Source organism: Ranitomeya imitator, chromosome 9 (genome assembly GCF_032444005.1).
Source record: "Ranitomeya imitator isolate aRanImi1 chromosome 9, aRanImi1.pri, whole genome shotgun sequence".
NCBI lineage: Eukaryota > Metazoa > Chordata > Amphibia > Anura > Dendrobatidae > Ranitomeya > Ranitomeya imitator.
Genome location: NC_091290.1, coordinates 7,266,560 through 7,280,190, shown reverse-complemented (window position 1 = coordinate 7,280,190; position 13,631 = coordinate 7,266,560). Strand labels below are relative to the sequence as shown.

The 13,631-nt window shown below is 48.5% G+C and overlaps 2 protein-coding genes across 5 annotated transcripts in view; one reads left to right on the top strand and one right to left on the bottom strand.

Annotated features, from left to right (window-relative positions):
• Positions 1 to 12,680, bottom strand: part of LOC138649414 (uncharacterized) — a 78,650-nt gene extending 65,970 nt beyond the window's left edge. The window contains exon 1 of the mRNA XM_069739814.1: positions 12,492 to 12,680. Within this exon, the coding sequence (XP_069595915.1) occupies positions 12,492 to 12,557 (66 nt within the window). The 5' untranslated portion in view covers positions 12,558 to 12,680. The remainder of the gene's footprint in view (positions 1 to 12,491) is intronic.
• A 74-nt stretch (positions 12,681 to 12,754) lies between these two features.
• FAR1 (fatty acyl-CoA reductase 1) overlaps positions 12,755 to 13,631 on the top strand; it is a 48,973-nt gene continuing 48,096 nt past the window's right edge. For all 4 annotated transcript variants that reach the window (XM_069739212.1, XM_069739211.1, XM_069739210.1 and 1 more), the window contains exon 1: positions 12,755 to 12,851. The gene's annotated coding sequence lies outside the window, so the exon portion shown is untranslated. The remainder of the gene's footprint in view (positions 12,852 to 13,631) is intronic.

Below are 13,631 nucleotides of genomic sequence, written 5' to 3'. Positions count from 1 at the left end.
AGCATCATCAGTTACTAAATTACTTGTCAGAAAGTAAAACTTTCAGGATGTTTTACACAACGGTTTTGGCGTCGGAGGCCGTGTCAATCTTACAGGGTGTACTGTGATCACAGGTTAGGGGCCACATTAGTTACAGAACACCAGGACCTACTCAGGTCACTAACGGGACTGCTGGAGGGTGACATGGACTCACCAACGTACTGCACTAAGCCGAGTCAATCAGCCTTCCTGGTATCAGACCCTAGACAAAGCGGGGACCCCAGAGGTCAGACCAGACCCAGAGGTCAGACTAGAGGTCAGACCAGGCGTGGGACCCCAAAGGTCAGACCAGGCGTGGGACCCCAGAGGTCAGACCAGGCGGGGACCCCAGAGGTCAGACCAGGCGTGGGACCCCAGAAGTCAAACCAGATGTGGGACCCCAGAGGTCAGACCAGGCATGGGACCCCAGAAGTCAAACCAGGTGGGGGACCCCAGAGGTCAGACCAGGCGTGGGACCCCAGAGGTCAGACCAGGCGTGGGACCCCAGAGGTCAGACCAGGCGAGGACCCCAGAAGTCAAACCAGGTGGGGGATCCCAGAAGTCAAACCAGGTGGGGGACCCCAGAGGTCAGACCAGACCCCAGAGGTCAGACCAGACATGGGACCCAAGAGGTCAGACCGGGGGAGACCCCAGAGGTCAGACCAGACCCCAGAGGTCAGACCTGGTGTGGGACCACAAAGATAGAACCTGGAGTCGTTATGGGTGACGTGGGGTCATTATGGGGTGGTTATGGGCAATGTGGGGTCATTATGGGTGACGTGTTGTCGTTATGGGGTAATGTGGGGTCATTATGGGTGACGTGGGGTGGTTATGGGTAACGTGGGGTCATTATGGGGTAACGTGGGGTGGTTATGGGTAATGTGGGGTCGTTATGGGGTAACGTGGGGTCGTTATGGATAATCTGGGGTCATTATGGGGTAATGTGGGGTCGTTATGGGTAACCTGGGGTCATTATGAGGTAATGTGGGGTTGTTATGGGTGACGTGGTGTTGTTATATGGTAATGTGGGGTCTTATGCGGTGACGTAGGGTCGTTATGTGGTAGGAGAAAAGAAAAAAAAAAGTTGAATTCCAGCTCCTTAAAACATGACGTTTATTGTATCCAAATAAAAAATCCAAATGTCCATGGTGTGCAACCTCCCACCGGTAAGTGCCTGGGATGACAGAGATAAACGGCTACGCGTTTCGATCGGAGTGATCTTTATCAAAGCCATACCTGGATCAGGCAGCTTCTCCTACTTATAAGGAGGCTCACCCAACCAGATCATTCATTTGAGTCACATGGCAATTTGACAGGTCCTTTCATCTAAAATCATTGTTCTATATGTAACAACATAACAAAAATAAAGGATTAAAATCACATTCAGCAATAATGTAACATAACTTCATGTCTTTTATTCAATCCTGTTGGGACACAGGTGTTCAATTGGAAAATCCAATATGCTTCTCGTGTGAGAAGCCGGCGTCTAATGTCACCACCCCGACTAGGGGTATTAACCCGTTCTATGCCCTGAACCTGAAGAGTGACAGTGCTGCGTGCATGGTGCCTAACAAAATGTTTGGATGCTGCTGATATATTCCTGTCATTATTCTGAGTGTTACCTATGTCATATAAGTGTTCCCTAATGCGTGTTTTCAATTTTCTGGACGTACAGCCCACATACGACAGGTTACACTCTATACATTTGATTTTGTATACCACATTGCAAGAATTACAATTGATGTACTGCTTTATATCAAATTTGATAGTTTCATCCGCATTATAAAATGTCTTTTCAATACTGGCGAATTTACATGTGCTACAATTTCGTGTGCCACACCTGAAAAATCCTGGATAATTTAACCAGGTTCTGATGGATTTATTTTTGGAGCAGAACAAGCTAGGGGCTATTTTATTACCAATGGTCGGGGCTCTTCTCGACACCACATTAATGCCAGAATTTAGTATGTTATACAGCTGCGGATCTTCATATAAAATAGGTAAATATCTGTTGACAATATCTCTAATTCTAGCGAATTATCATTACTCACATATCAGCATGGCTATGGACTTAACAAGAGACAGATTGCGTAAAGCTGCTCAGGTGTTCTCTACTCATGAAAATGAAGATGTGGGTATATCCACTCTGAATGAAAATATGAGTAAATTGGAAACACTTATGATGCAGGAAACAAAAGTGTGGTGGGATCAAACCACATTGAATAATTATGTGGCTAAGAACATGATCCCAAGAGGTCTGCGAATTAGAAAAATACCCACAACCGTATACTCAGCAGAATTCTTGGAGGAGTGGAATTCTATTCTAAGCAAATGTTCGAAGGATTTGATGAATCTTATTATTAAACACGAGGAGGACAAATTGAAAAATATACAGCAGGAAATAGATGAAGTAAATCTTCTTTTGAATGATTATAAAACAGGTGCACAGTTTGATGCACTTATGACACAAACCAAAGAAAAAATAATGGGTTTGGAGGAACAAATCATGGATCGGAAAAAAAGAAAATTTACTAGAGACTCTGACGATTATGCGACTAATAAAGTGTATGATTGGGGTAACTGGACTAATATAAATAAAACCCCGAAATCGATACTGAAGTATAGTCAATCTCGCCATAAACGAAAAAACGCTAAGAGCAAAGAAAAATCGCATGTATATTTCACTTCGTCAGACCCTGACTCATCAGACAATCAGGCCAGTGCGTCAGACATTTCCCTGAATGAAAACAGAGTATACACCCCAAGAAATAACTACCGCCAGCCAAAAAACGCAGCAGGCGGGGGGGGAGAAAACACAAACGACGGGGGAATGACTACACGCAACAAGAAACTGCACAAAAGATAAATGAATATACGAATGTACTTAACCTGTCATCCAGAAGTTTATCATCAGAACAGGTCCAAGTTTTATCCTTGGGATTAAATTTTGTTCCTGACCAGGATTTTGACCTATTTGCAACAATTATGGACACTAATAAATTTATCCGCAACCTGACCATCAGAAAACATTTTTATCAGGAGCAAAATACTGAAGAGGAATTAAGTCAGGAAGGATCTGTAGCACCACCTATGGTGGATAATGAGTACTCACAGATGGACTTTAAAGAACAAGTAGCACTAATTGCGCTACAAGATCTCAGCTCAGATACATTGCTGGATAGTGATCGGGTGCATGTTTCCAAGAATTTTACTACAAAAAATCCCTACTATTATCCAATCCAGGCCAGATCTGAGTGTATGGACAAATTTCAAGAAAACATAGAAAGGGAACTCAGACAATTAAACAAGGAAATAAAAACTAATAATAAATACAACCCTAAGAATATATCTATAAAAAAACGTAACGCTATAAGAGAGCTACAAAATATGCCAGATCTTACAATTAAAATGTCAGATAAGGGAGGGGTGGTAGTGGTATTGGACACAGTGGACTATCAGAAAAAAATGCTGGAACTATTATCTGATCAAATCACGTATAAGAAACTAACAAATAATCCCTCACAAGAAATTATTAAAAAGAGAGATGTCATTATCAAGGAGGGATTCGATCTGGGGGTATTAACTAAAACACAAATGGAATATCTAATAGTTGAATGTCCAGTCACTCCTATAATATATGGGGTCCCTAAAATACATAAAAAAGAGGGGATTCCCCCAATGCGACCCATAGTATCTGGAATCGGGTCCTGCAATGAAAGACTCTGTCAATGGGTAGACTCTCTCCTCCAGCCACTTGTAAAACGTTCCCCTGGATATATAAAAGACTCTAAGGAGGTATTACGTATTTTTGATGGTAAGATATGGCAAAAAAATTATTCCTGGCTCTGCTGCGACGTTATATCTTTATATACATGCATCCCGCACGATCTAGCAATCAGAGCGATCCAATATCACCTTGTCAAATTCAGTCAGTATTCTGAGGATTTGATTGAATATCTGCTGATGGTAATACATTTTTTGCTCACTAGTAATTTTTTTGCATTTGATAATCAATTTTATATGCAGCAAGCTGGAGTGGCCATGGGTGCGAAATACTCTCCCTCCCTTGCTAATTTGGTTATGTCCTTCTGGGAGATGGAGTGCGTTTTTTCCGTGAACAATCCGTATTTGGAATATGTGGCGTGGTATGGCAGATACATTGATGATACGCTCATGATATGGGAGGGTGATGTGTCTGCCATACCGCGCTTCATGGAGTACCTGAATCAGAATGAGTACAATATTAGATTCACGCATAGGGCAGATAGCAAAAGTATATCATTTCTAGATCTGGAGCTCACGGGGCAAATAGATTCAAATATCGTCACCAGAACACATCACAAGCCAGTGAGGGGTAACACAATACTGCATGCCAAAAGCAGCCATAGCAGGCATACAATTAAATCAATTCCAGTGGGTGAGTTCACCAGGATTAAAAGGAATTGCAGCTCAGAAAAAGATCTCAAGGGTGAAATCGAGCAAATAGCAAATAAATTAACATATCGACAATACCCTCAATGGACAATTAATCGGGCCAAAAAAATAGTAGCAGGAAAAGATCGTAAAGAACTAGTTACAGCACTAAAGCATAGAAATTTACAAATGGAACAAAAGCCATACATATGCTTTCAATATAGCCCGCAGTTCGCTAGAATTAGAGATATTGTCAACAGATATTTACCTATTTTATATGAAGATCCGCAGCTGTATAACATACTAAATTCTGGCATTAATGTGGTGTCGAGAAGAGCCCCGACCATTGGTAATAAAATAGCCCCTAGCTTGTTCTGCTCCAAAAATAAATCCATCAGAACCTGGTTAAATTATCCAGGATTTTTCAGGTGTGGCACACGAAATTGTAGCACATGTAAATTCGCCAGTATTGAAAAGACATTTTATAATGCGGATGAAACTATCAAATTTGATATAAAGCAGTACATCAATTGTAATTCTTGCAATGTGGTATACAAAATCAAATGTATAGAGTGTAACCTGTCGTATGTGGGCTGTACGTCCAGAAAATTGAAAACACGCATTAGGGAACACTTATATGACATAGGTAACACTCAGAATAATGACAGGAATATATCAGCAGCATCCAAACATTTTGTTAGGCACCATGCACGCAGCACTGTCACTCTTCAGGTTCAGGGCATAGAACGGGTTAATACCCCTAGTCGGGGTGGTGACATTAGACGCCGGCTTCTCACACGAGAAGCATATTGGATTTTCCAATTGAACACCTGTGTCCCAACAGGATTGAATAAAAGACATGAAGTTATGTTACATTATTGCTGAATGTGATTTTAATCCTTTATTTTTGTTATGTTGTTACATATAGAACAATGATTTTAGATGAAAGGACCTGTCAAATTGCCATGTGACTCAAATGAATGATCTGGTTGGGTGAGCCTCCTTATAAGTAGGAGAAGCTGCCTGATCCAGGTATGGCTTTGATAAAGATCACTCCGATCGAAACGCGTAGCCGTTTATCTCTGTCATCCCAGGCACTTACCGGTGGGAGGTTGCACACCATGGACATTTGGATTTTTTATTTGGATACAATAAACGTCATGTTTTAAGGAGCTGGAATTCAACTTTTTTTTTTCTTTTCTCTGATGATTGGATCGTCTTCCTGCAGCGGAGTTCCGTGCACCTGCGGTGATTTACCGGTGAGCTGGCTACAAACTCCTTTTCTCTTCGTTATGTGGTAACATGGGGTCATTGTGGGTGACGTGGGCTCGTTATGGGTGACGTGGGGTCGTTATGCGGTAATGTAGGGTCGTTATGTGGTAACATGGGGTCGTAATACAGTAAAGTGGGGTCGTTATGGGTGACGGGTCGTTATAGGGTAATGTGGGGTCGTTATGGGTGACGGGTCGTTATGGGGTAACGTGGGGTCGTCATGGGTAACCTGGGGTCATTATGAGGTAATGTGGGGTTGTTATGGGGTAACGTGGGGTTGTTATGGGTGACGTGGTGTTGTTATATGGTAATGTGGGGTCTTATGCGGTGACGTAGGGTCGTTATGTGGTAACGTGGGGTCATTGTGGGTGACGTGGGCTCGTTATGGGTGACGTGGGGTCGTTATGCGGTAACTTGGGGTCGTTATGCGGTAATGTAGGGTCGTTATGTGGTAACATGGGGTCGTAATACAGTAAAGTGGGGTCGTTATGGGTGACGGGTCGCTATAGGGTAATGTGGGGTCGTTATGGGTGACGGGTCGTTATGGGGTAACGTGGGGTCGTTATGGGTGACGTGGGGTCGTTATGTGGTAACATGGGGTCGTTATGGGTTAACGTGGGGTCGTTATGGGGTGACGTGGGGTCGTAATGGTTAACCTGGGGTAGCTATGGGTGATGTTGGGTCATTGTGGGTGACGTGGGGTCATTGTGGGTAACCTGGGGTAGCGATGGGTGACGTGGGGTCATTGTGCGCAATGTGGGGTCGTTATTGGTGATGTGGGGTTGTTATGAGGTAACATGAGGTTGTTATGGGAGACGTGGGGTCGTTATGGGGTAACGTGGGGTCGTTATGGGGTAACGTGGGGTCGCTATGGGGTAACGTGGGGTCGCTATGGGGTAACGTGAGGTCGCTATGGGGTAGCGTGGGGTCGTTATGGGGTAACGTGAGGTCGCTATGGGGTAACGTGGGGTCGCTATGGGGTAGCGTGGGGTTGTTATGAGGTAACATGAGGTTGTTATGGGTGACGTGGGGTCATTGTGGGGTCGTTATTGGTGATGTGGGGTTGTTATGAGGTAACATGAGGTCGTTATGGGTAATGTTGGGTCGCTATGAGGTAATGTGGGGTCGTTCTGGGGTAACGTGGGGTCGTTATGAGGTAACATGAGGTTGTTATGGGTGATGTGGGGTCATTGTGGGTAATATGGGGTCGTTATTGGTGATGTGGGGTCGTTATGGGGTAACGTGGGGTCGCTATGGGGTAACGTGAGGTCGCTATGGGGTAACGTGAGGTCGCTATGGGGTAGCGTGGGGTCGTTATGAGGTAACATGAGGTTGTTATGGGTGACGTGTGGTCATTGTGGGTAATATGGGGTCATTATGGGTAACGTGGGGTCGCTATGGGGTAACGTGGGGTCGCTATGGGGTAACGTGAGGTCGCTATGGGGTAGCGTGGGGTCGTTATGGGGTAACGTGAGGTCGCTATGGGGTAACGTGGGGTCGCTATGGGGTAGCGTGGGGTCGTTATGAGGTAACATGAGGTTGTTATGGGTGACGTGGGGTCATTGTGGGGTCGTTATTGGTGATGTGGGGTTGTTATGAGGTAACATGAGGTCGTTATGGGTAATGTTGGGTCGCTATGAGGTAATGTGGGGTCGTTATGGGGTAACGTGGGGTCGTTATGAGGTAACATGAGGTTGTTATGGGTGACGTGGGGTCATTGTGGGTAATATGGGGTCGTTATTGGTGATGTGGGGTCGTTATGGGGTAACGTGGGGTCGCTATGGGGTAACGTGAGGTCGCTATGGGGTAACGTGAGGTCGCTATGGGGTAGCGTGGGGTCGTTATGAGGTAACATGAGGTTGTTATGGGTGACGTGTGGTCATTGTGGGTAATATGGGGTCATTATGGGTAACGTGGGGTCGCTATGGGGTAACGTGGGGTCGCTATGGGGTAACGTGAGGTCGCTATGGGGTAGCGTGGGGTCGTTATGGGGTAACGTGAGGTCGCTATGGGGTAACGTGGGGTCGCTATGGGGTAGCGTGGGGTCGTTATGAGGTAACATGAGGTTGTTATGGGTGACGTGTGGTCATTGTGGGTAATATGGGGTCATTATGGGTAACGTGGGGTCGCTATGGGGTAACGTGGGGTCGCTATGGGGTAACGTGAGGTCGCTATGGGGTAGCGTGGGGTCGTTATGGGGTAACGTGAGGTCGCTATGGGGTAACGTGGGGTCGCTATGGGGTAGCGTGGGGTCGCTATGGGGTAGCGTGGGGTCGTTATGAGGTAACATGAGGTTGTTATGGGTGACGTGGGGTCATTGTGGGGTCGTTATTGGTGATGTGGGGTTGTTATGAGGTAACATGAGGTCGTTATGGGTAATGTTGGGTCGCTATGAGGTAATGTGGGGTCGTTATGGGGTAACGTGGGGTCGTTATGAGGTAACATGAGGTTGTTATGGGTGACGTGGGGTCATTGTGGGTAATATGGGGTCGTTATTGGTGATGTGGGGTCGTTATGGGGTAACGTGGGGTCACTATGGGGTAACGTGAGGTCGCTATGGGGTAACGTGGGGTCACTATGGGGTAGCGTGGGGTCGTTATGAGGTAACATGAGGTTGTTATGGGTGACGTGTGGTCATTGTGGGTAATATGGGGTCATTATTGTTGATGTGGGGTCGTTATGGGGTAACGTGGGGTCACTATGGGGTAACGTGGGGTCACTATGGGGTAACGTGGGGTCGCTATGAGGTAACATGAGGTTGTTATGGGTGACGTGTGGTCATTGTGGGTAATATGGGGTCATTATTGTTGATGTGGGGTCGTTATGGGGTAACGTGGGGTCACTATGGGGTAACGTGGGGTCACTATGGGGTAACGTGGGGTCGTTATGAGGTAACATGAGGTTGTTATGGGTGACGTGTGGTCATTGTGGGTAATATGGGGTCGTTATTGGTGATGTGGGGTCGTTATGGGGTAACGTGGGGTCACTATGGGGTAACGTGAGGTCGTTATGAGGTAACATGAGGTTGTTATGGGTGACGTGGGGTCATTGTGGGGTCGTTATTGGTGATGTGGGGTTGTTATGAGGTAATGTGGGGTCGTTATGGGGTAACGTGGGGTCGTTATGAGGTAACATGAGGTTGTTATGGGTGACGTGTGGTCATTGTGGGTAATATGGGGTCATTATTGTTGATGTGGGGTTGTTATGAGGTAACATGAGGTCGTTATGGGTAATGTTGGGTCGTTATGAGGTAACATGAGGTTGTTATGGGTGACGTGTGGTCATTGTGGGTAATATGGGGTCATTATGGGTAACGTGGGGTCGCTATGGGGTAACGTGGGGTCGCTATGGGGTAACGTGAGGTCGCTATGGGGTAGCGTGGGGTCGTTATGGGGTAACGTGAGGTCGCTATGGGGTAACGTGGGGTCGCTATGGGGTAGCGTGGGGTCGTTATGAGGTAACATGAGGTTGTTATGGGTGACGTGTGGTCATTGTGGGTAATATGGGGTCATTATGGGTAACGTGGGGTCGCTATGGGGTAACGTGGGGTCGCTATGGGGTAACGTGAGGTCGCTATGGGGTAGCGTGGGGTCGTTATGGGGTAACGTGAGGTCGCTATGGGGTAACGTGGGGTCGCTATGGGGTAGCGTTGGGTCGTTATGAGGTAACATGAGGTTGTTATGGGTGACGTGTGGTCATTGTGGGTAATATGGGGTCATTATGGGTAACGTGGGGTCGCTATGGGGTAACGTGGGGTCGCTATGGGGTAACGTGAGGTCGCTATGGGGTAGCGTGGGGTCGTTATGGGGTAACGTGAGGTCGCTATGGGGTAACGTGGGGTCGCTATGGGGTAGCGTGGGGTCGCTATGGGGTAGCGTGGGGTCGTTATGAGGTAACATGAGGTTGTTATGGGTGACGTGGGGTCATTGTGGGGTCGTTATTGGTGATGTGGGGTTGTTATGAGGTAACATGAGGTCGTTATGGGTAATGTTGGGTCGCTATGAGGTAATGTGGGGTCGTTATGGGGTAACGTGGGGTCGTTATGAGGTAACATGAGGTTGTTATGGGTGACGTGGGGTCATTGTGGGTAATATGGGGTCGTTATTGGTGATGTGGGGTCGTTATGGGGTAACGTGGGGTCACTATGGGGTAACGTGAGGTCGCTATGGGGTAACGTGGGGTCACTATGGGGTAGCGTGGGGTCGTTATGAGGTAACATGAGGTTGTTATGGGTGACGTGTGGTCATTGTGGGTAATATGGGGTCATTATTGTTGATGTGGGGTCGTTATGGGGTAACGTGGGGTCACTATGGGGTAACGTGGGGTCACTATGGGGTAACGTGGGGTCGCTATGAGGTAACATGAGGTTGTTATGGGTGACGTGTGGTCATTGTGGGTAATATGGGGTCATTATTGTTGATGTGGGGTCGTTATGGGGTAACGTGGGGTCACTATGGGGTAACGTGGGGTCACTATGGGGTAACGTGGGGTCGTTATGAGGTAACATGAGGTTGTTATGGGTGACGTGTGGTCATTGTGGGTAATATGGGGTCGTTATTGGTGATGTGGGGTCGTTATGGGGTAACGTGGGGTCACTATGGGGTAACGTGAGGTCGTTATGAGGTAACATGAGGTTGTTATGGGTGACGTGTGGTCATTGTGGGTAATATGGGGTCATTATTGTTGATGTGGGGTCGTTATGGGGTAACGTGGGGTCACTATGGGGTAACGTGGGGTCACTATGGGGTAACGTGGGGTCGCTATGAGGTAACATGAGGTTGTTATGGGTGACGTGTGGTCATTGTGGGTAATATGGGGTCATTATTGTTGATGTGGGGTCGTTATGGGGTAACGTGGGGTCACTATGGGGTAACGTGGGGTCACTATGGGGTAACGTGGGGTCGTTATGAGGTAACATGAGGTTGTTATGGGTGACGTGTGGTCATTGTGGGTAATATGGGGTCGTTATTGGTGATGTGGGGTCGTTATGGGGTAACGTGGGGTCACTATGGGGTAACGTGAGGTCGTTATGAGGTAACATGAGGTTGTTATGGGTGACGTGGGGTCATTGTGGGGTCGTTATTGGTGATGTGGGGTTGTTATGAGGTAATGTGGGGTCGTTATGGGGTAACGTGGGGTCGTTATGAGGTAACATGAGGTTGTTATGGGTGACGTGGGGTCATTGTGGGTAATATGGGGTCGTTATTGGTGATGTGGGGTCGTTATGGGGTAACGTGGGGTCACTATGGGGTAACGTGAGGTCGTTATGAGGTAACATGAGGTTGTTATGGGTGACGTGGGGTCATTGTGGGGTCGTTATTGGTGATGTGGGGTTGTTATGAGGTAATGTGGGGTCGTTATGGGGTAACGTGGGGTCGTTATGAGGTAACATGAGGTTGTTATGGGTGACGTGTGGTCATTGTGGGTAATATGGGGTCATTATTGTTGATGTGGGGTTGTTATGAGGTAACATGAGGTCGTTATGGGTAATGTTGGGTCGCTATGAGGTAACATGAGGTTGTTATGGGTGACGTGTGGTCATTGTGGGTAATATGGGGTCATTATTGTTGATGTGGGGTCGTTATGGGGTAACGTGGGGTCACTATGGGGTAACGTGGGGTCACTATGGGGTAACGTGGGGTCGTTATGAGGTAACATGAGGTTGTTATGGGTGACGTGTGGTCATTGTGGGTAATATGGGGTCGTTATTGGTGATGTGGGGTCGTTATGGGGTAACGTGGGGTCACTATGGGGTAACGTGAGGTCGTTATGAGGTAACATGAGGTTGTTATGGGTGACGTGGGGTCATTGTGGGGTCGTTATTGGTGATGTGGGGTTGTTATGAGGTAATGTGGGGTCGTTATGGGGTAACGTGGGGTCGTTATGAGGTAACATGAGGTTGTTATGGGTGACGTGGGGTCATTGTGGGTAATATGGGGTCGTTATTGGTGATGTGGGGTCGTTATGGGGTAACGTGGGGTCACTATGGGGTAACGTGAGGTCGTTATGAGGTAACATGAGGTTGTTATGGGTGACGTGGGGTCATTGTGGGGTCGTTATTGGTGATGTGGGGTTGTTATGAGGTAATGTGGGGTCGTTATGGGGTAACGTGGGGTCGTTATGAGGTAACATGAGGTTGTTATGGGTGACGTGGGGTCATTGTGGGGTCGTTATTGGTGATGTGGGGTTGTTATGAGGTAACATGAGGTTGTTATGGGTAATGTTGGGTCGCTATGAGGTAATGTGGGGTCGTTATGGGGTAACGTGGGGTCGTTATGAGGTAACATGAGGTTGTTATGGGTGACGTGGGGTCATTGTGGGTAATATGGGGTCATTATTGTTGATGTGGGGTTGTTATGAGGTAACATGAGGTCGTTATGGGTAATGTTGGGTCGTTATGAGGTAACATGAGGTTGTTATGGGTGACGTGGGGTCATTGTGGGTAATATGGGGTCATTATTGTTGATGTGGGGTTGTTATGAGGTAACATGAGGTCGTTATGGGTAATGTTGGGTCGTTATAAGGTAATGTGGGGTCGTTATGGGTGACGTGGGGTCATTATGGGTAATGAGGGGTCGTTATTGGTATGTGGGGTCATTATGGGTTATGTGGGGTCGTTATGGGTGACATGGGGTTGTTATGAGGTAACATGAGGTCGTTATGGGTGACGTGGGGTCATTATGTGGTTACGTGATATTCTGTGACACAGTCCGTTATTTCTCAGCCTCCTGCACGTTGCTCGGTGACAGCAGTGACTCCCATCATCTTCCTCATCATCTCCCGCTCACCATGGTTATCTGTGGCTGCTCGTGATGCCGTTGCCGAGGCAACCATCCCATAATCCTTCGCTCCATCGTCCCCGTCCCGACTCCTCATCATCCATCCTCCCATTACCCAGCATCCTCCGCTGTCTCCCGCCCGGTCCCCCCGGTAACGGATGGGTGTGGTCCCCGCCTCCATGTACCAGTAGATCATCCAATCACAGGGCGGAGTTTTCTTGCCTGTTCCGTGACGTCACGGGCGTCCGTCCATTCAGCGCAGAGCTGGGCGTGGCCGCCGGCTGAGGGAGTGTTGGGACGGAGCGGCCTGAAGGCTGGGGCGTCAGTTGAGGCGAGAAGAGCGAGTGCTGCTGCCGGCGCCGGGCTGAGGTAACGTGTGCTGCCGAGGGAACGTGTGCTGCCGAGGGTGTGGGGCCTGGGCTCTGCCCCCGGCTGTGGTCGCCCCTTAAAGGGCAGGTCCATTCACCACACAGCTCCACATATTAACCCTTTCTTCTACTTACAGCATGTGTCTTCTGCTGGGGAAGCTGCCTGACAACCCGAGTGCCCGCCATTCTAGTAGTGGAGGCAGGTTGTCAGATTATTCACCCCTGGTCTATAGAATGGCCCTCGTACGGTAGACCACCCCTCTAATAAATCGTCAGGCAGGTTTGGGGCCGCTTATCTCTGAAGAGGTGGCCGGTTGTCATGGAGCTGAGGTGACGGACGCCGTTACCGTGTGGCCTCTCCAGCGCTGTAGGTCACAACCTTCTGCCCCCAGCGCTTGTCCTTCCTGTCAGTCATCTCCAGGGCCCCTCCCACTGTCTCTGGGGCCCCCGCGCCAGGCCCCCCGTGCCCCCGCCAGGCCCCCCGTGCCCCCGCCAGGCCCCCCGTGCCCCCCCCCCCCGCCAGGCCCCCCGTCCCGCCTTCCCCCCCCCCCCAGGCTCCCCGTGCCCCCCCCGCCAGGCCCCCTGTCCCCTTCCCCCCCCCCCCCATCAGGCCCCCCGTCCCCCCCCCCCCGCCAGGCCCCCCTCAGGCCCAGACCCTTCACCACTTAGGTTTCCGGTGGACGTCGTGCTCCTGGGAGTAGTAGTACCCCATACTGGGAGTTGTGGTGATGCGGCCTCGGGGGTTGAACACTTTCACACTGGAGGATTGCTGAGTTTTTGT